At 31.7% G+C, this 25,433-nt stretch overlaps 1 protein-coding gene across 2 annotated transcripts; it reads left to right on the top strand.

Annotated features, from left to right (window-relative positions):
- Positions 1 to 4,311: 4,311 nt before the first annotated feature.
- Positions 4,312 to 25,364, top strand: LOC143225900 (enoyl-CoA delta isomerase 1, mitochondrial-like). Of its 2 annotated transcripts, none has more exons than XM_076456087.1 (7): positions 4,312 to 4,537; positions 5,829 to 5,950; positions 6,751 to 6,897; positions 9,412 to 9,510; positions 15,954 to 15,973; positions 22,558 to 22,739; positions 23,944 to 25,364. In XM_076456087.1, the coding sequence occupies exons 1-7, from the start codon at positions 4,315 to 4,317 to the stop codon at positions 24,102 to 24,104; spliced, it is 954 nt and encodes a 317-aa protein (XP_076312202.1). In that variant the 5' UTR covers positions 4,312 to 4,314; the 3' UTR covers positions 24,105 to 25,364. The 2 variants fall into 2 exon arrangements, with proteins under 2 accessions (XP_076312202.1, XP_076312201.1); XM_076456086.1 differs by lacking the exon at positions 4,312 to 4,537 and adding an exon at positions 4,735 to 5,145.
- Positions 25,365 to 25,433: the final 69 nt, after the last annotated feature.

Here is a 25,433-nt window from a genome sequence, read left to right as displayed (position 1 = left end):
TATATTGTATTAATCTTCTAAGACACCACCATAAAGTAAGGAAGTATTGTTGAAAACGTATGGTACATATTTATCACATTCAGAAAGACAGAAAACAGCCTGATCAAACCTGTGAAGAAACAAAGCCCTTTTCCATTTAATGTGCTGTTGGTGAGATTGCTTTTTTCTCGGGAAAAGAACATTGGCAGAAGAACTTAGTGAGAACATCGCACTATAGATACGCCAAAAAGCTTGAAACTTCCTATGGTATTCTCTGGAACTGAATGAGTCTACTGATCTCTCGAGTACGTCACAACTTCTCGTGTTCATTCGTGGAGTTAATTTGGACTTTCAGATCACGGAAGAGTTGGAATCAGTTTGCAGCATGCACGGAACAACAACTGGAGAAGACATTTTCATGGAAGTGCATAAAACTTTGCAAGACTATAACCTTCAGTGGAATCAGCTTAAAGGTGTAACAGTTGATGGAGGAAAAAAACATGGCTGGAGTAAAGAAGGGTCTGGTGGGGCTGATCAGGAAACAATTGGAAGATCTTCAACTCCCAAGCGCTATGTTCATACACTGCATCATATATCAGCAAGTACTCTGTGGAAAAGACTCAGATATTTCTTAGGTATTGAAACCAGTAATTTCTGTAGTGATCGGAAAAAAATAGAATTATTTCCCTGCCTGGAGGGATCATCTGTTTTAACAACTCGCACCACAATACAATAGTGTTTTGTCTATCAATTAGTCAGTAGACACTGGAATGACGTCACATAAGGGACGTTTAACGTTGCAGTTTGTACTGTGACAACGTCAGTAAAATTACATATGCCATGAATCACGAGAATAATTATGTACTCTGTAGGCTACAACACAACATGAGATATGGACATCAAAATCAAGGAATAAAATTATTTGTTACTCTTAATTTTGGTTTTATTTACTCTTGAAACAGATCGTTTTAGTGGATCTTACGAAAGTACATCTAGTTCATTATAATTCTCTAACAGAAAGTCCCCGCTGGTACAGCTGCAAGTCAACGGATATACAACCCCAAAATCAGGCGTTCGATTCCCTTCGGCGGAATCACAAATAGTCCGATGTAGCTTTTCTATAAGAAAAAACATAAACACTCAAACTTGATAAGTTTACATCCTAATCGTCATTTTTTTCAACCTGTATTATATACTCTTGTATATGTTAAGCATCACGCGGTGTTTATTAGTAAAAGAGTAACTCAAAAGTTGGTGGTGAGTGATGATGACCAGCTGCCTTCCCTTTCATCTTACATTGCTAAATTAGAGATGATTAGCGCAGATAGTCCTCGTGTAGCTTAAGAAACAAACAAACAATCAGTGTTAGAACTTTCATGTAGGTAATATTTACAAACCAAAAATATCACAAATCGATTGTAAATTAAACCTTGTTATGGTTATATTATTCATTTGGATATCATTAATGACAACGTTCTTAGTTATTGGTCTGTGTCTTTTAATACTGTATTCTATCAAATGCTACAGTAAGACAAGAAAGAGGATGAAGCATAAGGTAGAACACAATGATTAGCAAGTGACATGAAAGATGTTTTTGAGTTGAATTTATTAAATGTTGCGATAATTTCATTTAGACATCAACATAAGAAATTGGGAGTGAAGAATTTAAATCTTTGTCATTTTTAGAAAGTATCTTCGTTACATGGTGTTACCAGTATGATATCTTTGTTTAAAAGTGATTTGGAAGTTTCTAGATTTTTTCGGAGAATTACTAAAGATAACTTTACTAGAAGATACAATGGAGGGTTTCAAATGCTGTAGGAAGCTAGCAGAAATTTTACTAGAAGTATTTCCACTAGAAATTAGAATACAAGGAGGTTTCAAGCTTTTGATGTTCCAGTGTGTTGTTATCGATAACTTATACTGGAAGGAGTTGCATGACGTTTTCTCATATCTCCCTTTCTTATCTGCTTATTTTTCTTTACTATATTAGAATTGTCTATTTTGACACAGCGAAAACATGTTCTTAGGAAGGGAATATTTCACAAGTTGTATTATCACATTTTTAAACGATTCGTCAATCAATTCTACAAGTCTGATCGATTAGTGTCAATTTTATGATGGGCTTGAGTTGATGCACAATTTAAATACTCGAATTTCTTAAACTATATGTAAAAGAAAATTTTCTGTTTGAAATAAGTTTATTATTATAACCAAAACTAATTATGATTACATTGAAAACTAGTTGCTATTATACTTCTTGAAAGTATGTTTGGGTAAGACTGGCTTTTCTCCACTTGTTCTGGTATTTAAAGTCACCCTTACCTTCAGAAGGAACATTCTTTAGTTTTACAAACAGGATTTCAGATAAGTTAAGTTTTTTTGTATGGAATGATTTGTAATTGGCTTCTGCAGTTCTGAATAGCCAAAGATACCCGACAAGCAGGTGATGGTGAAAAAGGAGAACACAACTCTTGGGTTAAGATTTTCAATTTGTTTTGTTGTGTTAAATTCATAATATTACGATTTTAAAATTTTCTCAACTTTTGGGATAATATGTCATGTTATTTATGCTCGTTGAGTGATACAATTGGGTAATACTCATTTCCTCGGGATTATCTTAAAAAACAATAGGTTATGCACACGAGTTGACTTAGACCTTTTTGTTTTGGTAAAAATAATTTGTTTGTGCCAAAAGGTATTAAGCTATCGTGGTTTTACTCCGCCGGAACTTTCTGTAATTATTACATGTTATATAATGAGTGTAGCATTAGTTGGTTGTTTGTTTTGGAATTTCGTGCAAAGCTACACGAGGGCTATCTGCGCTAGCCGTCTCTAATTTTGCAGTGTAAGACTATAGGGAAGGCAGCTAGTCATTACCACCCATCACCAACTCTTCGGCTACTCTTTTATCAACGAATAGTTGGACTGACCATCATATTATATGGGCGAACATGTTTGGTGTGATGGGGATTCTGACCCGCATAGCATTGGTTGAATCAAACGATCTATAGAATTAGATTGGTGATTAATTTACCGTGTATTGTGTTGGTCTTTGATTTTTAAACAATCTGATTGATTAAAAATTCAAAACTGATGTTTTTTTTTAAACATGCTCAGCTTTCATTCGTATAATCCACTTAAATATTGATGGAAATCAAATAGTGAATGTTAAATATCATGAATTCTTAATAAAAGATCATAAACATTGACTTGAAAATCATTAAATTGTCACCAAATGTTTAGTGATCTAAATTTTCTTTCTTTTGCAAACTATTTTGAGTGTCTGAACTATAAAGTGTTAACAAATGTATTTTTGAAGCGTACTCGAACGATTTGCACATGATTATCACTATTAGCTCAAGCTTCTAAAAGGCTCTAGTTGGTTTTTTTATATATAATAAAATGTATAAAATGAGTTATGATCAATCTCAATAAATTATTTTACTTTTAGAGGAAAAATTTGATCCTTCTTATCTAAGTTATTAGTTCACAAAAAACAAAATCTAGAAACTCATTTTGTTATATCGAGTCCTTTTCCTTCAAAACATATCTAATATTTCATAATCAACAGACCAACCCTTCTTTTTGGAAAATTAAACTGTTGTCAGCGAATCTGTTTTTGAGTTTTCCATATTTCAAAATCTAATTATCTAATTTTACTAACTGCAGAGCTGTTATTTTTTCAAATATTCATTTGTGTTTGCATTTTATGACACCGTAACCTAAATTTGTGAATTTTAATCCTCTAACGTTCTTTAAACTTTAAGTTCACATCCCAAGTGAAAACTTATCAGGACATTTCACTCTTTCCCTAAACTCCAAATCTGCCAGCTTTTCTGAATCTTATCCGAAATCTCAACATTTCTTCTAAATAAATTCTAAAACCCACGAGAGAAAGCAAGCTGGATCATGTTTTAATATATTACTTACACTACATTTGTTATAACCAGAGTTGACGATGCCTATCAGACCAACTTGGATACACAGCCATAATAGTAGTGCTAGTTACCAAAATTAAATATATTCTATATTCAAAATTTGGTCTAAACAAGTTCTTCCAGGATGACATGATAACTTCCATCAGTTTATAGTCAACATTCCTAAGTATAAAATTTAAAATCTTATTTGCCTCATTACTTACAGTCTGGAGTTTCCCCAGAAAGCTATAACAATAACACAGGCCTGCGAATTTAAACTTCGTAAAAGTTATTTTGATTTAAATAACGGAGTTTTGATAATTCAGATTCGCAGATTTCGAAAATAATATTACCATATTTTTATCATATTTGTTAATAAAAGGATAAATAAATTGAAGAAAAAGGAAGAGCATTGATGTCAAACGGATGTACATCCTCATTCATCTTGAATTCCTGTTGTGTGATATCTACTTCTTTCAGTCCCAAAACGACATGTAGTCTTTCTTTTTCTGTTAAGCACAGAGGATTATCTGTGCTTCGCCCACCACAAGTATTAAAACCCAGTGTTGCGTTAACCAAAAAGGCTAAATGTGCTAAATCAGTTTACCAAGTATCTTTTGCAAACATCGAATTTACTGGTTAGTTCATTATCCGTATTATTAACGAATTCGGAGAACAGAAATAGTAATAATAACATTCATACACTTGTTTCCCAAATTCATTTAAAAACTTTAAAAAGTAAGTTATATAATTCAAATACATGCTTACACACAAAATCTCTCATATATATATACATTACTTTTGTATTATTTATTATGAGCATCTTAATTATTACGTGGTTTAAGAGTATGTTAAATAATTCGAGACTTTGAACTGAAACGCATGGTTGTTTTTCAAAGAAACTATACGTTAACGTCTGTGTGTTTTGTTTTCGAATTTGCTTGTAACATAAAATAGCTGCAGATACAAATTAAGATGTCCTGTATAAGTAAACAAGGTCATATTTTTCGTTTCATTTATGAAAATTTTAGAAAAGCAAGTGTGAGTTTTAAGACTAATAGTTATGTAGGTGTAAGTAATACTTTAACACCAATATCGCTGACAGTATCAAGCTTCAGTCATAACGTTTTAGGTCCACAAAGCAAACATCTGTATTCGAATCAGATACTATTACGTGAGCTTTCCCAAAATACCGGAGATGGAAATAAGCAGGCTGATATATCAGTCCAACGGGAGGAACAGATTGGTACTTTACCTTCTAAAATTTAAGAGTAATTAACTTTTTAAACAGTATTTCATTTCCTGTTGCTTCCGTTAATTAATGATTAAATCAGTTTGTTTTTGTTAAACCTATGTGTTAACTTACATGATATAACATAATGTACATTTCTAATGCTAGTTTTGGGCAAGGAACTTAGATTTTCCAAATTTGTATACTTTCTTATTTTGTTATTTGAAAAATAATTGACACTTGCAGATTCACAATTTCAATTTAAATCTTTATCCTTGTTTATACATAAAGCTGGAAAGATTGCAACTTATTAAAGCATTTTGTAAACATTTTAAATAGTGCTTGTGTTCAAAGTCACAAATTAACTTTTACTTCTGTAATGGTACATAAAATTATTCATGACATAACCTAATCTGTAGTGTACGTCTGGAGTCATCAGTCTGCTACGTTTGATAATTCCAATTATGACTTATGTATCACAAATAATGACTTATTTTCAGATTAAGGATGTTTTATACTGCATAATATTTTTCATCTTATCAGTAAACAAGTTGAAAGTAAAAACAGTGAGAAGTTTTATAAATGCTTATGACAATTTTTTAAATGGAAGAGTTTTATCAAATAGAACAAGGAATTGTTACATTTTCAGGAGAAATAGATAGTTATCTTAAATATTATAATTATTTTCTCTATAACAGCTATTATGAAACTTCAGAAAAGTCCTGTTAATAGTCTAAACTTGGAGTACCTTCAAAATCTGTACAACACAATTGATGAACTAGAGAAAGACAAGTCATGTAGAGGTCTCATCATAACATCGGTAAGATATAATACATCTTCCAAACAAACTGTTTTTACATATTAAGTTATTAAAAAAGTACAGGGTTTAGAAATTAGTTTTTCTTTAATTTTAAAACATATTTATAAAAAACTGTATTGCTGTAATAATTCTTTCCTCAGTCAACCCATTACACCAACTGTAACAAGTTTGCTCTCATTAATAAAGATTATGTCATAAGTATTAACATTTTTGTAACTTGTATCTTGTGAGGTTCTATGTATTGGAAAGGAGACTATATGCAAAATTAGCATAATGTATTTAAGTGGAACTTTGTGAAATTCTTGATAATTTGACTGTTGCCTTGCAAATTTTAAGCCAGTTTTACATTTGCTTCAGAAATTACTGTTGATGTAACTAGAACATTTTACACAAATTCAAAAATGTAGAATATGTTTTACTCCCAGAAACTTGACACTTGTTAGCTGGAAGAACGCACTGAAAAACATGATAAAGAATGAAGATTTGTTTGATACTGAAACATTTTCTTACTTTTAAAGTATTTTACCTAATACTTAACCATTGATGAATTTATATATGTAAAAATGGCTCATTAGGATTGAGAGCATTTTTTACGTAGAAGAGCTACGTAGAAGTTTTGACCTTCTTCGCTCCTCTATGTAAAAGACTTTCTCAACCCAAAACAAGTGGGTTTTCTCGACATCACTGATTGATGAATTTAGTTCAGGGTGCTTAAACGTTTATTAGAAAACTGTTGTAACCTTTGTAAAACATGTGTTTATAGATATATTTATTTTTATGTCTTATTTGTTGATGATCAGGGAATCCCTAAGATCTTCTCTGCAGGACTTGACATTTTTGAGATGTTCCAACCCACTGAGGCACGACTTCGAGAATTTTGGGGAGCGTTACAAGATTTTTGGTTGAAGCTTTATGTGTCACCACTTGTAACAGTGGCTGCCATTTCAGTAGGCACTTTCTTTTCATTTTTTGTCTCCTTACTGTGATGTTTAAATATTTAAATCTTATTGCTAACCTTATTATGAAAGGTGTTGGGCATTTTTATGTAACAATTGCATTGTAATGTTTGGTTGTTTGACACAAAATGCGAAAATGGGTCATCATGTTGACAGTTTATAAATATGATGTCACTTATTCTATAATTTTTCAAACTACACCTTTTGATCAGTAAGGTAAAATTTGTGTTATTTCTGAAAGTCCAAAATGTTGACTATCTGAACTTGTAATAAAATTAAAGTACAATTTACATTTCTGGGAAAGTTTTTTTGAGTACAAGTCTTCTGCAGTAGCCAGTAGCATATGTAATAAGAGATGTACATGTATAAAAAATATTAATTTATCTATATATTGCAGTAAAAAACACATTGAACCAAAAGGTTGGTAATTCATATACAGGGTGTTCGGAAAGTCACTGTGCAGTTTTGTAATCATATTTTATTCAGTCTATTTCAAGCCAGCAACTGATAGCAGTATTTAGAAGCAAAATAAGAAGGATCCAGGCTTGTATTGATGCCAATGGGGGTCACTTTCAACATTGTTTATAATTGTCATTCATATTTACCTCCTGTATTCTATATTGAAACATGTCTGTTAATAAATATATAAGTGCACAGTGACTTTCCGAACACCCTGTAGAATTATTAAACCTTGAGGCCTGTAACAAGTGGATCTGTCATCTACTTCAGGGGTGAAGATTTAAAGGCATGCTAAACTGTTAATTTATCCATATTTATGTTTTTCAGATTTAATGGAGCAAAATATTTTGCAGGTGAATACCATGTTTCTATTCCAGGAAATTCTCTCATGATTCAAATACTGCACAAATTCTACAGTTTTATATATGACAGAGAAAAATCTAAAATTTAAACATTGACTGGCTGCTTTAAATGAAGCATTATTTCTGTTAGCTGCTTAAATCTTCCATTTTATTTTATTTTTTGTATTTTTGTGTTATTTCCCTGAAGAAAGTTGTTTCTTCCTATGGAGATTTAATAGTATTTTTGTAATTCATGAATGCAAGCTATGTTGATTCCAAGTTCTACAGCATAAGGGAACCATGTTTCCTTGATTTAAAACAAAGGAGGCAGGCAACTTTTGAGGAACATCCCTAATCCTATTGTTAGGGATCATGGGCCAAACACCACATCATTAGGTTTGTTGACTTGTAGTGGAACTTTTATTGAACTACTGTTTTATGAATTTATGTTAGTAAGTTTGGCATCAAACTGCAGATGATTACTCAGTTTCTTAGTTTAAAAGTAAATATTAAAAAAACACCTAAACATTGATTTTTGTATGCACTTGGTATGTTGAATGCTGCACTAATGGTTATGAGGTTATGAGAGCAGTAAAATTTGCCAAACACATATGGAGATTTTGATTCAATAGTGAAAATAAGATAAAAAATATAAAGTTTTTTTAAGAAATGTTTGATAATTATCTGGAGGTTATAAAGATTTCATGTGAAAATTTTGAAAATTTTTAATGCATATAAATGAAAATTACTTTGCATCTAGGATACTCAAAATCCTTAAAGAAAAAATTTTACAAAAAAATCTTTATTAATCCACAAACCTAATGTTTTGTGTACAGAAGCCTTGTAATATTTACCAATATATTTTAAAGATATGCATACATTATCAAAAATTGTAGTATAATTATTTTCTTGGATATTTTTTGAGGTTACAGACTGGGTGGATTCCACCTAACCCATAATGAAAGGGTTAAGATATATAGTTTTTCGTATTGGAAAGTGTTATCAGGGAAGAACAATTATACTTAATTGTTAGAATACAGTTGTTTTGCTAATTATTTCCACATCAAACAATGTTTTCTTGTTATTATGCAACAACATTTTTTAAATTTCTAGTGGGTAAATAAAAATCACCCATCAGGTGAGTACTGCTACTTGCTGTTGGTAAATCTGATGTTTATTATTAACTAAGAAATGTTAAATATAACCATTACTACATCAAATTTCAAGTGAGTTGGTTAATGGGAGAATATCTTAAAGGAAGGGTCCAGTGAACCACAGTTGTTGAGCATCCAGAAAGCAAGTACACACATGCACACATTTTTTTTTGGTAATAAATAAATACTGTTTACATTTTGTTTTACCTGTTGTCTAGATGTTTTATTTCTTCTCTTAAGCTAATTCAATTCTGGTAAATAATTTGCTCTTACTTTGATTTATTCTACCTAGCTGCTTCATTATAAAACAGACCTACCTAATACTCTTAGCAGAAATAAGTTTAAACTGAGAATTTACCTTGTGTAAATTTTTGTGTTGTTCCTACAACAAAAGTTGTATTTTAAATGTAAAATATTTAATTATACGATGTATAATTTTAGTGATTTTAACATTTACAGATTTTAAAATTTTGACCAAACAACAATGCAAAATAATGAAGTTGTAAAATTATTTTTACTTGGTGTAATATTTTCTCTCGCTCTTTTATTAGGGTCACTCCCCAGCTGGTGGATGTATGATTGCACTGAGCTGTGATTACAGGATAATGATCAAGGGACCCTTTATGATTGGATTAAATGAAACTAGATTGGTAAAAATGTTTTTCAGTGTTATGTTAAAAGAAGAAAATTGATGTTTATCAAACTGAAGTAATTCTTTTTGCAGATATGTTTTATCAACTTTTATGGGTGTAATTTACAAAAGTAATGCTTTGACATTCAAAGATATAAAATAAAGTATATTTTTTATATAGTATTAATTTTACTCTTTGAAAATGTAAACAATTTGTGTTTTATTCATGTGTTATAAAAGATGTGCTTAGATTTTATTTAATTTCATAAGAAACTGTAAAAACAAACATGGTTTGTTTTCTTCATCTTATTTTAAAGTAGAATAAACATTAATGGAAAGGTTGCACCATTTACAAAATGTTTTGTGACTTGTTAACATAGTTTACATATATGTGTAAGAATACAAGTCTTTTTATTTTTCTCTTACCCTAAAAAATTCCATCAAAAGGTTTAAAGATTTATGTAATTGTTTTCAAAAAAGTATTGTAATATTATTATAGCATGACTTTTAAAAAAAATATCTGTTGTATCTTTATTGTTTGTTTATTAATACATTTGATGTTATCTCTTTTTTTGTTTTTAAGTTTCTCTTGTTTTTTTCCCCACAAAATTAAAGCTGCTGGATGTAGGGGTGGGCATTTGCTAGACCCAACAGCTCAGATTATGCAGTACAGTTTCTAGGAACAGTACCCCTCAAGGTGAATTTCTGTATGTGGTGAAGGGGCCTATCAGAGAAGGTTTTGTACTTTCAGTTTACCTCTTCTGGGATCTAAACATCCATCCAAGTGTTTGCCGTGTGTAGTGAGTGACCCATGGAGGGGAATTGAGCATTCTGTTGGTTAAGGGGCCCAACTCCAGCACACCACTTTGGCCTTGAATTCCTGTAGACAGGCAGCTTTAGGGTGGCCCTTCTGGGATCACTTGGCTGGTCTACTTGGGCAAGAGTCAACTGAGTACTAGTGTTGGACGTTCTCAATGGGTGTTGTGGACATTGTGTCTGATACTGGTATTCAGGTTTAGTGCTCATAAAACCCAAATGTTGCTGCAGCATCCTTGTTTGGCATTGTAGTGCATCCTCTTGTAGGGCTCCATAGTGGGTGGGGTCAGTAGGCACTGAAATGTTGCATCTTTATTATGGATACCTCCATTTATGGAAAAATAAATAATGAAAAAATTGAAATAAAAAATTATCGGAAAATGAACACACACAGATGATTGTTGTACAGTCAACCTCACAGTCAGATTCTGTACCTCAATTTCTAATTATCAATTCCTTATCTGAGAAATCTTTAGGGCAGTTGCCCCGTTTTTATTCAAAATGAACTAGAGAATCTTCCTGGCTCCCCTAAGTCAGTAAAGAAATTGTGCTCTGGAGACATTTTGGTGGAAATATCTTCACCACAGCATACCAAACTCCTCTTGAAATTGAAGGCTATTGGGGATACACCCATTAGGGTTACTCCCCATGCAACTTTGAATTTTTCCAGAGTTATAGTTGAGAGGGATTTAAAGAACATTCCTGCGTCAGAGATCCTCACTGGTTTCTTCATACAAGGCATGTTTGAGATGTGCCAAATCTCCACTTGCGTAGACTTATTATGTTGCCTACTAATGTTCTGATACTGACATTTACATCACAAAGTCCTCTATGCTACTGTCAAGGCAGGTTATTTGAACTGTCAGATACCCCGATACATTCCCAACCCTCTCGGATGTTTCCAATGTCAGTGGTTCGGTCACTCAAACATCATGCTATGGTTCTTTGACATGTGCTCATTGTGGTGGCAAAGACCATGATGCTTATGAGTGCAAACTAGAATCATGCTGTGTTAACTGTGGTGGTTCACATCCCTGTTGCTCTATTTTTTGCCCTAATTGGGTGGAAAAGAAAGAGGTGCAAAGCTTGAAGACTGTAATTAATATTTTCCATCCAGAAGCTCTGAATTATTGTCCCCAACTTCATCTCAGACATACACTGCTGTATTCCATTCCACTTCCACAGTGGGAGTACAGACAGATCTCTCTGTATCTCCCACAGAGTCGTTTGTAAATTGTGTGAAGAACTTTTAGCCCTCCATGATTAAAAGAGTTGATGAATCTACATCTGCTTCCATCCGTTTCCCTGCCACTCCTTTCAGTGACTGCGTGGTTCCACTTGCTTTGGCGTCAGGTTTGGGTGTTTTCTCATGTCAGTTTCCATCTTCTTCTGCAGCCCTGAGAAGTAAAATGATCATTCATACATGCCCTCAGTCACTGGAATCTTTTGTTTTGCCACAGACAAAGACCTGCCTACTCGACTCAGGGCAGGATCAGTGGAGGTTGATAGACCTTTGTCTGATAAAGAAAGAAAAACATGGTTGCCAAGTTCTTCTACATGTAAATAAAAATGGCATCTCTTATCCAGTATAACTGTCAGAGTTTTCGTTCAAATATAGATGACATTTGATTGATTTTTACCATCACATATGTCTCCTTACAGGAAACATTTCTAAAACTTGCCAATGTGCTCACCCTTCAGCAGTTTTCTTTGTACAGAAATGACAGGTTGTGTGATGGATGAGTGCAAGATAAGGTGGCATTCTGGTTGATTAGCATGTGCCCTCTCTGTCTTTGCCACTTGATATACGCTTGTAAGGTGAAGCCATCTCTGCATCCTTGGGTTGTATCATCACTATTTGTTCTCTTTACCTGGCTTCTGAAAAGACTTATGATCAGTCAGACTTTAGTGCCCTCATTGAGCAGTTACCATTTCCTTTTTTAATCCTGGTTATTTTAACAGACATAATTCCCTCTGGGGTGGTGCTGATTTTGATTGGAGGTTTCATTCCATAGAGAAGATACTCTTGGATCACAACCTATCTCTCTTCAGTACTGGTTCTAATATTTATTTACCTGCACTTAGTCAGTTTTTTACTGCTATTGATCTTTCTGTCTGCTTTCCTTCACTTTTCTTTTACCTTTCTTGGAGGGTTGACAGTAACCCATGGTGCAGTGATAATTTTCTTATGATTTTGAGAGAGACTGGCCATGGTCAATGCCACCCAACCCACATGCCTCAATGGAAGTTGGAGCAGACCAACTGGTCCTCTTTCAGTGCTCTTTCACAACTTGATCCTGACATCATCTGTAAGCCATTGTTAGGCGACTGACTGTATTGTCCAGGCAGCTGGTCAGTGTATTCCTAAAACTTCGACACATTTCCCATATTATCCTCATCCTTGGTGGAATTGTACCTGCCACATGGCAAGGAAAGATCGAAAACAGGCTTTACCACATTGCATTTCATTGGGTCCGTGCATATGCTCAGCACCTCAAACGTCAAAGCCAGAAGGAATGGTTAATGCTTGTCTTGTTTAGTTTCTCGAATCAATCAACCTCCTTTCACCCACTTAGTGTGGGTTTCGACAACAGCTCTTTACCACAAACCACCTGATTCAACTTGAAATGCCAATCAGGGAAGCCTTTCTCAAGCAAAAACATATTGTTTCTGTATTTTGTTACCTTGAGAAAACTTGTGATACAATATGGAGGTATGGAATTTTGTGAGACCTTACCTTGTGAGGATTGTGTGGCCATTTATCCATTTTTATTAGACATTTTTAATGACTTGGTGATTCCAAGTCTGTATGGGTTCGACACATTTCTGTTCTTTCCCATGGGATCTTGCAGTCACTCAGGACTGTGTCTTGAGTGTTATACTTTTCATTATAAAGATTAATGCCATTAGTGGACAACTCCCCTCCACTATACAATGGGGTATTCACCCAGATCTCGAGCTCCATCTTGGAGAAGTTTTGCTTCCCATGGTCCCTGAGGCAAAGTTCTCGGGGCTTATCGTTGACCATAAGCTGACCTTTATTCCACACATCAAGCAGCTACATGTCAATTGTACAAGGACACAGAACATCCTCTGTGTCCTTTCTTCCACCTCGTGAGGAGCGGATTGATGTTCTGTGCTAAAAATCTGTCGTTCCCTTATTTAATCAAAATTTAATCACCACAGCATCCAACATGAGGTTGTGATTTCCTTTCTCAGTGGGCCATTCTTTTTCAGAATAGACAGTCTGCCATTGTTCTTTTTGGCCTTCATATCCAGGTGCAGTTGGATGAATTGGGTCTATCCTTGGATAATATAACTGTATCCACTGATCAGCACATCCAACCATGGCTAATTACCATCCCTAAATGTGACCTTTCTTTGAGTCATCTGAAGAAGGCAGATCCTCCCAATTGGAAGTATCATCTTCTGTTTGCCAAATATCTTTTGAACCATCCTTTCATTCCCATTTATACAGATGGTTTGAAATCAGGTGATTTGGTTGTTGAAACGGAATCCCCTTTACAATTTCTGTGTTCACTGCTAAATTGTATGCTGTTTCTCTTGCCCTGGATCACACATGTGCTATGTAGTGCAAGAACTATATTATTTATACTGGCTCACTTAGCTCTCTATTGGCCCTGGAATTGCTTCACATTAGTTCTCATCAAAATTCAAAACCTGTTGGGCCATTTCTATCTAACATTTATTTCTGTCCTGTTTTTCTGGACACCAGGCTGTGTTGATATTTGTGGGAATGAGTTCACTGACATTGCAGCTAAGTCTGTATGCTCTAGTGCTATCACCACTGTACCTGTCCTCTACATTAACTATGATTCTGTATTCGAGGCTCGGCTCTGTGCCAGTTGGCATGGAGTGAGCAACATGATAACAAGCTTTATCAGATCAAACCTTCTATTGATCTTTGAGTATCTTTCATCAATAAGGATCAAAAGGAAGCAGTTGTTCTGGCTAGGCTGTGCATTGGTCACAGTTTTTTAACTCATCACTTTCATTTATTTGGTACAGATGCATGTGTGTGGTCTGTGTGATACCTTGGTCACAATAGCCCACATTTTATTGTCATGTCATCATTATGATTAAAAGTGATGACACCATTTCAAACATATTTTTACCATGGGCTTACCCTTGACATTGAACGATGCCATTTGCAATGGTGACACTGCCCACCTCAGTTCTGTTTTTAAATTTTTAAGGGACATTGGTCTTTTTAACTCTATTTAAGATTTTAATTTGAAAATTAGACTGTTTTGTTTTAGCATGATTCATTTTTATATATTTTAACGAATTTACCATTTTACCAGTTGTTTACACCAAGAAATGCTAACCAACCAACCAACCTGGGAAATGTAACTTCTGTCATATTGAGTGTTCTTGCACTTTTTACTTTCAACAGTTATCACCACTGTTGCAACTACTAAAATATGAAAATCAGAGTTGTGTTGTGTTTAACTGGCAAGATGCCAATTAACTCATGAGACAAGATTACTACACATACCTTTCATTAAGCTTATACTATCAGCAACTTAAAGGAGGATAATTAATTCAATCTACAGTAAACATAGTGTGGTCAAAATACTATTTCTTCTAATTCTTGAAAGTCCCTAAGGGAGATGATAGAGAATTTAATGTTAAAAAAGTATAATAGACCTAGTACTAATATCTAAAGACAAATTAATTAATTATAATTATGCTTTGGCAGCTTGTAAAAGGCATTTGCACCATAATAATTAAAGGAAAATATTTGTAACACTAAATATTTTATAGTATAATAACTTAAAGTAATCTTAAACATTTAAAGTGAGTCATAAAGCTTAGGTGAAAGCCCCATGCACAGTGCTACAAGAGCAATTTAAAAACCTTCAAAGATTGTTTAATGACTTATTATTCACTGCTTCATGCTCACTTATATAATGCTCAGTTATCCCAAAAAGTAACTTAGGATTCGTAATGGATATTCTATGATTCTTGGTGTCCAATCCTTTAATATAAGTAGAATAAGTAGTTGTATGATCAGTCAAGATCTAAGTGTAAACTGAACATGCTGAATATTTTTAAAACTGAAAACATTGTGGTTTTAATAATGATTTCTTTTTTTTTCATGGTTAATAAGTGAATAAATAAACATTACTTTGTCGTGAAAGTTGTATTTTTGCACTTGAAAATATTTTATGCAAATAGCTCATTCATTGTGCTTTAAAGTTTCAGAATGCTGTATTTGTGATTTTAATAATTAAATTTGTATATTTTTTGGTGGGGTGGATACAGACTGAGAAAATACATTTTAGCATGCTATCCTTTGGACAACTGTTCCGTGAGGATGTGGTTCCTTGTGACAATTCCTAATCATTCCATACCTTCAGTAGCCATTTGGTCATAGCTTTTGGTTTTCTTGGTCTGGTTTAACTAGATTTATTGATAAAAACTTTACTGTACATTGCAGCCTGTAACTAGATGAAGTAATTTTCTTTATCAAACTTTATATTGTGACATATAGAAAAAAATTTAGTTATAACTTTTGGTATCAAAGTATTTCTTTTATTACATTGTAACTGTCATTTGTTTTTACACCATTGTTGGTTTTTCAAGAGAAAATTATCAAATTTTTAAATTTTATATTTACAGGGGATTGTTGCACCTCTGTGGTGAGTATTTCAGTAAATTTTTCATTATGATTACTTAATTTATTAAAAATAAATTTTAGTTTTTGAGTTTTCAAATATTTTTAAGAACAAAATTAATTATTAGTTTGAAAATACTACATCAAATTTATTTAATAATTGTTTCTGCCTTTTTTTAAAGATATTTTCCACTAAAGTGTTACAAATTAATCACAGTATCATTCACATTTCAAAATGTGACATTACTTAAGGAATGAAAATGTAGATTTACTGAATGTTACTGTTTTGTGAGTTTTAGTGTGACTGAAATGTTGAACATTTATTTTTTGCTTTGGGTAGTATAAGTAGCTGAGAGTTTTGGCTCTGACTGAAACCAAGTGTGCAACACAATGTTTTATAAAATCCATGCAATAAATAAATTGACAGATTAACTTAAACCTTTCCTGACACTGGAGATGGGTATTTATTGCTAGTTGAACTTAGAACTTTTCCTATCTTTGGGAATGGGTACTTTTGCTTTTTTTTTACATATAATGTGAATAAAATAATACAGTATAGAATGATAAATGTAACAAGTACTTATAAAGTGAATGTATAGTTAGATAATCTTGGTTTACAGATTTGTTTGTTTGGTAGGCTTTTCCTTTCTTGTGTTGTATTTGATGTGACCCCTACTTACATGTCACATTTTGTTCATACTGAAAGAACTATGGTTATAAGATCTTCATCAAAATTTTATGTAATTTTAAGTAATATTTCTTTCTAAACTCATTAACCTTTTTCTGTTTTTTAATGGAAATTACCTGTCAAACAGGATTTGTACAGGTTTTGAATGTCTTGAAGAATTGTGTAAACAATTCCCAGGGCTTGAGAAATTGCCCCAAAATTTTCTAAAAGTCATGGAAAAGGAAAACTTTCTCATGTCAGTGTTATAAGCCAGTATTTTCTATAATTTGTTAGTTTGATTATCACATCATTTAATATCCAGTAGCAACTGTCTTTCGAGCAAGCTCTTCATGTTTTTCTTAATGATGAACATGCATAACTAGCTCCTTGAATAACTCCAGTGGTTGAATGAGGCTATTGATATTGTGCCTTGCCATTCAAGCAATTATGTAATTATTATTTATCAGTGTTTTTCACCATTAGTTTTATATTCTATGGTATTGACATAAATGTGTAATTGTATAAAATATCCTGAGCAATTGTATATTTAACAATGTATGACTTTTGAAGAACAAATAGGAAGAATGGCTTGTTACAGGTGCACATCACCAAGACATTTGATGCAATGTGCTCCATACAAAATTTGATGTTGGCATTATGGGCAAGTTTGATATAATAAGCCACATGAAGGAGAAAAAACATGAGACTGATGTGCATAAATTGCACTCGTAAGCAGCTGTCACGCTGACTATTCACAGTTTAATATCATCTGAATCTAGGCCAATGCTAGATAGAATATCAACTGCTAGGCCTACTGTTGTAACAAATTAATACAATGCTGTAGTCCACCAGGTCAGTGAATAATATTCCTAAGTTAACTTTATATTGAAGAGAATGAGCCAAATTTCATTTATTTAAATACAGTATACAATTCAGTAAAGTTGTATTATCTTGCAGTTAGTCGATGGGTGGTTCACTTCTTTTCTTCCAGGTGTCATCACCTTATTATGCAGTTTATTCATTACAGGGCAGACTGGAATCATATGTTCCTGAAGAAGATGAGTAGAAAGTTGAGGTTTGGGGGTCCTAAACATCATTGTTAGCTGGCACAATAAGAAAAGCTGTGAAGACTTCAATGATCTGTTTGAGTAGATGTTTCCAGATAGTAAAATTTCACCCATATTCTCTTGTGGAGAGAAAAAAAATGTGTATATATGGCTTGTTTTTGATTGGCCCCATGTATATCAATTCAAGTTTTATCAAAACCTTCAAAATGCTATGGACTTTGTGCTCTTACATGAAGAATCCTGAAATAGTAAAAACCAAAAGGAATAACTTAATGTGTACTTTTAGCACTTTAATTTGGAAAGAAATCTTATGATGACCAGATTTTCTTAATTTTGCATTTTTTTCAGCCACAAAAGGTCTAATGACCTCTTAAGCCATTTCATAAGTCTGAGAAAAGGTCTTAATCTTATTCGTCGTTTGGAAATAGGGATGGACAGTCCAAATATTAACTGGTTATTCCATGAAAAATTAGAATCAACATTGGTGCTTGTGGTCTCTATATTATTCATAAGGCTCTTCATAGTACTTTCAGTGCCTCTGACTGAGATTTAGAAGCAATGTTTAAATTAGTGTACTGCCTTTTTAGAAATTACCAGCAGGACAGGAACACTTTGAAAAAGTTACTGGGTCTCATACGTGTCATTGAAATTTTGTTTTACCCAATGGTTAGAAATTGTATCTGTTGTACAAAGGACAACTGAAATCATTTCAAATTTCCAAACATGCATAAAAACAGTTGAAACCAAATCACACTCTTTATAGAGTACTTAAAGTCAAGTATTTGATACTGTGAGGTCTTCAGTAATGATATCCTTTCTGTGACAAAGTTATGATTTTATGTTTCATTATCTGAAGAACTCTCTCTATGTATGACAAAATATCACAACGACCACTCTCTACTGACATTTTTTTTGCAACTGTGATCTTGAGTCTATGACCAGTAACCTTCAGGAAAGGGTTGTAAAACATGATTTGCTGACCAAAGCAGACACTGCATTTAAGTTGTGAAACATTGATTTAAGCAATATGGAAAAATTATCAAATCAGCTTAACATGTCAATATCAGTTTTTGTGCAACAGAAAATATGAAAATATTTATTGCCACAAAGAAATCAACTCCAGGAGATAAATGTGTATTTCATAATTAGTGTTTGTCTGTTTTGATGTGTTTACTTGAGAAATTGATAGTGAAGTGTCCATTGAAATATTAATTTATTAATAATGTTGCCTGTTTTTCTTCTCTTAAAAAAACCTGGGAAGTGATGGGGTAGCAAGTCTTGTTTTCAGCCTGTACCATCCACTCTTATAAATTTGAAATATCTCAAATCAGAAGAATATGATAAATTAACCTTTTCACAATGGGCTTGGTATAATAATATCCAAGTTCATCTACACACTTGCAGATGTTAAGTATTTACACTATAACTTTTGGTACAACGTGTGTATCTTCCCAAAATTTGGTAGACATTTAGTAGAGATTTAAGTATTTTTTACACAAAAAAATAAGATTCTTTAATGATATTAACTCGTATATAATATTAAAGTTTGAATTATAATCTAAAATTTAATTCCAGACTTATTGACATAAATTCTCAGAATAATGGTGCAATAAAATTGTGAATGTAAGTCAACAAATGTGATGACATGGCCTTTGACCCATGACCTTTCACAAAACGGTTAATCAGACAAAATGACTTATTTTTATCTAATGTTGTGAAGCCATATTTTTACATTTTTCAATGATTTTGACCTCAAAATTGATATGTTCAAACAAATGGGCCAAGCTGCAAATTAGAAGTCTTTACAGCATGTTGTCAAACTCACTTTGATACTTTCTCGTGGCTGAGTAATTATTAAAAGGGTCTTTTCAGTGAGGAAAGGGTTCATACTTTAAAATGTGAAGGATGTCTCCCTTGTTAGCCAGCAGTTAATCTATAATTATGTGCAGTTAGTTGGAGTTACTGTGGAAGTTCCTTTGTCGGAGGTATTATGGAAGAGAGAAATATAAGCAACACCTTTATCGACAGAGGGAGATGGCTGAACTCAATGAAAATACATGGAAAAGGAAACTTATTCTGAAGGATGTTGTAAAACTTAATAGACCAAACATGAAATAATTGAAAAGATGAGCATTCTTAATTAAGGATGCTAATAATCTCACTGATAAGACCAAGAATTAAAGCAATACGACTGATTTTGCAAAATCAATTAGTTTAGGGAAAATGGCAAAATAAAAGTCTTTAGAATTAAAAATTTTGCATGAAGAAATTGCAAAGGTAGTGGATGAATCAAAAAAAATTATATCTATGTCTTATGATTGTGTTTCACACACAGACATACCTGTATATACTTTTGGATAATATATACAGTATAAACAGTTAATATGAACCATGTGATTTTATGATATTTATGGCCTGGAAAATTAGTTTTGAGGGCTTTGGAAAGTTTTGGAAAAGTCATGGAAATCTGAATCACCAAACGTGTGCAAACCCTGATCTGAATATTTTACTGATGAAAAACTGTTTTATATGTTTATGGAGACATTACAGTTGTTTTTAGTTAAAGAAACCAATTACTAATTAGAGTACTTTAGGGTCTATGGTTGAAATCTTCACTAGAGACTATAGGAAATGTTAGCTGTGATAAAGAGTAGGATTTTCAAATTAAATGATCACAGATTCAGAAACTAGTACCTTTCTAATCCATTAACTATATAAGTGGAATTTCACAATTTTCTGAGCATTACTTGCCAACTTTCACATGGCAGAAGAGAATATTCAGTGGGGAGTTTGTAAAAATACAGTGTGAATAAATCTTTATATAGATATGTTAATTTAAAATTACATGTATATAATTTAGCTATGTGACACCTGCCATTAACTGGTGACAATGTGTAAGGAGTGTGGATTAATGCGTGATGACATTTATTGAGTTATGATCTCGTATTTAATTCTAATTAATTAACTTATTGATCAGACATGGGCAGTGAGTAGAATTTCTTAACTGATTAATCATTGGACTTGTCAATTGATTATTTTCAACTCATTTATTTATCTCATGAGATGGCTCAAGAAAATATTATTTCTTATGTGAATTGACAAAAACTTGTAATGTTACCAACTGGATTTTGATACTCCAGGTAAGCATACCACATATAGCCCATTAGGGGCTTTTTGATTAAAAGTAATGCCAAATATTCCAATTACCTCAGAAGTTAAAATAATCAGAAATTTCTTTCCATGATGTTAGAGAGTAATTGTAGTTTTGAAAGGTTAAAAATCAAGGTACTTGTGTAAATATTTAAAATATCAAAATCTCAAATGATCATTGTTACTTAGCACAAAATTAAAATCTTTATTCTAAAACTGATCAACAATCTTAAAAGGTACTCTACATGTTTTGATGTTGCTTCAACTCATCCTTATGAGTTTGAAAAGCAAATACTATGCAACAATATAAATAAAACAAGTCTTGGTTATGGGACTATTTAACTCGCTTACCTTAAATATTTTGATATCCACATACCTTCTGAATTTCAACCCTTCATACTTGTTTAAAATAAAATTAATTTTACCATGTTTCATTATTTTGCAGTATCTCTTACATTTCCAGCCATCATATTATTTGGTTGAGGCAAAATAAATTTTTTTTTTCTCAGTGGATGACATGTGCAATGTAATTTACACATTCAGCTAGTGCAGAATTTTCACTTTTGTTTTTAACATTTCTTTTGTGCTTATTTATTCTAAATTGTTAATTTCTTCTTGTTTGAACAATGTACACACAGTTACACTCAATTCTATAAATACATATTTTCTTCATTAGATTGATTTCATCTTTAGTTTTATTTAATATTCAACTAATTTTATTCAGTGGTGTATAAATGGGAATAAGTTTTTTTTTATACATTGTTGATTTTAGTTTATATTTTGATTTATCATTAATGATTTTACTAAATTTTCTAATGGCTGTATTGACAATTTTTAATGAGAAACCTCTATCTAACACCACTTGTTTAGTTAATAGCAGTTAATTTTTTAAAATCATTTTACATAGGTGAGAACATTTACACAATAAATATTTAGCTATATTGTAAAAGAATTAACCTATATTTGATACTATGAGTCTATAGAAGTCTCTAATTTTATTATCTTTTCACAAGGCATAATATTTTGCAATTACAAAACTACTTAGGACCAAATATTTTTTCTCTTAAATTTATACAGCCTTAAAAGTTTTCTTTAATCAAATCCTGAAGTTTGTTAAGTAGGTTATTTTTAACCTCTTCATTTTTACCTTCATTGAGGAACTCCTCAACTTTGTTATAATCTTCTTAATTGTGGATGACATTTGACCACATTTGTTAGCATTACTAATTACAATATTCAAGTTATTTAAGGAGTTCAAACTTGTACATTTTCATTTTTCTTTAAACTGACTTCAGAATTACTTACTAACTCTTTTTACAATCAACTCTAATGATATCAACCTCATCAATATCCTTAATTTTACTCAAATCTGTTTCTGCATCTGTAATAACAATAATAATAATAATAAAAAAGTTCACAGGTTTACAAGCATGTTCCACCCCCTTATTAAGTGCATCAATCTGTTCACTGTTTACTATAATATTTAATTTGCAATTATTTGATTATTTCTTATTAAGTTAGCATAAAGTTCAGCTAACAGTTCCAATTCATATAGGTTTTCCTTCTTTTTATTGTCTCTTCAGTAAAGAATTATACTTTTTTTCTAGGTCTAATTTATACTTTGCTGAGTTTCTCCCACTCAGTCCACTGTTCATTACATGTACTCAAGGTAACTCAAGAAAATGTTGTAGCACATACAACATTTGGTGTTTTTATTTTTATTAGGTTCAAAAACATGTACGTCAACACAATCGGTCAGCGTCAGGTGGAATTAAGTCTTCAACTTGGTAAGCAGTTTACTGTTGAGGAAGCTTTACAGCTGGGACTTGTAGATGAGATATCATCCAGTCATGAAGATACTATTCAGAAAGCACAAAACATACTGAAAATATGGCTTCAAGTACCTGGTACAACATTTATTTTGGTTAATTTAAAAAATGAGAATGAATTCTATATTATATCCATTTTATTGTATGATTTAAAATTCTGTTGAATATTAAAGCCTACTGTATTTATTTGTACCATTTCTAAACCAATTTAAGTCAGATTTTTTAAACTTCCAATATAATTATTTTTATTAAGTTATAACTTTTTAAAATTGTAAATGAAATAAATTTAATATAATTTATGATTTTAAAGTATAGGATGTATCTTCTCATATTCCTTTTGTATTATCTTGATTAATAAAAAGCACTTGGGAAAACTTATTGCACCTTATTAAAGAGTAAAATTAGTATAAACCTGTGTTATAAAAGTTTATCCTTACCTGAGGTTATCTAAATAGTCTCTTTATAGTTTATGTAAATAATTAGGTAATTTTAAAGGGAGATTAGAATTTAAATGATGGTTTTAGATAACAAAGTCATCTGACAGATTCTTGTTGGTTTTAAGTACATTTTGTACTTGTTAATTAACTGACCAACATTGAAGTGATGTATTTGATAATGACATACACATGTGTCATTACTGTAGTGAGATTTTTTCTGTTTTAAATATTGTTGTGTATTTACATATTTATTAACCAATATTTTTTATTCTGATAAGTAACTGATAAATTAATCTGCTTCAAGGCTTAAATTGGTTATAAATTATTCCTGCCTTGTTTATTTTCTGTTAGTAGAATGTCTTTTTGATTTCTTTCCCAAGGCTTCTTAAAGGATATACATTAACAAAAACATTGCCCCACTCAATAAAACAAAGGAAGAGAAGCCCATTAGAAATATAAATCTACAATAGCAGTGATGACTGTAATTGTAATGAAACATTTCACTTGGTTTTAAAAATAATTTTATCTAATGTTCAACTTATTGATAATAGCAAAATTTTTCAAAATTTCATGATATTAAGTAAGATTCTTAAAATTCACAAGATTGTATTTTTCTCAATAAATATATAACTGTTAAAGTCATGTTTATCAAACAGGCTACTTTATTTAAAACAAACATCCTTCTACATAAATGTTAAATTGGAGGAGAATTATACATTATCATAATCAGATATTAGAGTAATTGCAAGCTTCATTTTGCAGATTTGTGTTCAAATATATACAAACAAAAATGTAATTTGGAATGTAACAGACTTTTTTACTAAATTCACATTTTTTTGTAACAGGAACAGCTCGCTACAGGACTAAACTTATGACAAGAGAAGAAATTGCAGAGTCCCTAAAAGCTACAAAACAGGAGGAAATAGATGAAGTTGTTAAGTTTGTTTTGCAAGATTCTACACAAAAAACCTTAGCTGCCTATCTCGAGGGCTTGAAAAAAAATTAAACACTAGCACAAAAACAGGTTAAATCTGGTAAGGTGTAAAAAAATAAACTATGTATGAAGCCATTAAATTGCTATAATTTTTAGTTTTATGTGAGAATGAAAAAGTTTTTCTTTTATTTCAACTACAGAAGATTATATTTTCAATTACAGTTACTTGTAAGAATTAATATTTTTTTACAATATTAGTATACATTCACTTGACTGTTATTTTGTTGTAATAAATACAAATGCTTCTTTGAACAATTAAATACTTATAGCTGTCTTTAAAGTGGTGTGAACTGTGTTGCCAGGTTTTAACTCTTCCTGTTATGTGGAATATGCCATCAGTAAAGTAATCTTTTCATGATCCTGAGTGACATACACAAATTAATTATTTTTGCAGAAATAACCTATTTCTTGTTGGGCTTTTTTGAAAATGAGCTAAAAAATGGCAGGATTTTAGTTTACTTTTTGATCGATTATACTTTTATATTAATGAAACAAAAGTTCTTTTGTGATATGTTATTTTACACACAATATGATTATTTTTAATAAAATTATAGTAAAGAATAGAAATACTTTTTTCATGTGTTTAACGTACATAATGCAGAATAAAGCTGTTAAAAATGAGCATAAACATGATTATTAGCGCCATCTGTAGACTACTGATTGTTATCATACAAATAAAGAGAGACAAGTAAGTAAAAATATGGAGAGAAATTGATTGCCCAAATTATTTTATGCTATTATTGTTTGAAGCATTGATGGAACATCAGTTATCCTTGGCAAATCATGGAAGGGGTTAAAGCAAATACATTAGGTTTTCACATTAAAAAAAAAAAAAAATTGATACATAATTAACAAATTTCAAACAGTATGTTACGTAAGTCAATAGTTACTTCAAATTTTGTTCATAAAGTTTTTTCCTGCTTAAAAATTGTTATTAAATATTTAGGAATCAGCTCTTTGGCTATTAGTGTTTAAAAGTTTATTTTATTTTTTGGAAGGATGTATAATGGACCAAAAGTTTTGAGTTTTTACAGTTCATGATAAAAGTAAAATTTAATTTTTGCCAAGGATTTTGAATTTGCAGGTACTGTTAAGTTCTAATAAGTTATAATTATCAGTGGGAGGAAGTCATCATTATTGTTTTAATGATTCCAAAACCATGTTTGTTTGTTTTTTGTTGTTTTTTCCTTCATGTACAAATCAGTATAAATAACAGTCTTAGTTGCATTGAGGTTATGGATTATTGAATAAAATTTGTTGTTTGTGGTAAAATGTAACAGTAACTTGTTTACTCATTATTCAACTTATTTAATTATCAAGTTAAATTGATACATGAAACAT

This window comes from Tachypleus tridentatus, chromosome 9 (genome assembly GCF_004210375.1).
Source record: "Tachypleus tridentatus isolate NWPU-2018 chromosome 9, ASM421037v1, whole genome shotgun sequence".
NCBI classification, from domain to species: domain Eukaryota; kingdom Metazoa; phylum Arthropoda; class Merostomata; order Xiphosura; family Limulidae; genus Tachypleus; species Tachypleus tridentatus.
Note: the sequence above shows the minus strand (reverse complement) of the source record. Positions and strands in the feature narration are given on the sequence as shown.

Coding starts and splice junctions, on each gene's coding strand:
- LOC143225900 (XM_076456086.1), top strand. CDS start 4,875: ATGTCCTGTATAAGTAAACAAGGTCATATTTTTCGTTTCATTTATGAA. Junction 5,146..5,828: donor CCAACGGGAGGAACAGATTG/GTACTTTACCTT, acceptor TCTCTATAACAG/CTATTATGAAACTTCAGAAA. Junction 9,511..15,953: donor GATTAAATGAAACTAGATTG/GTAAAAATGTTT, acceptor TTATATTTACAG/GGGATTGTTGCACCTCTGTG.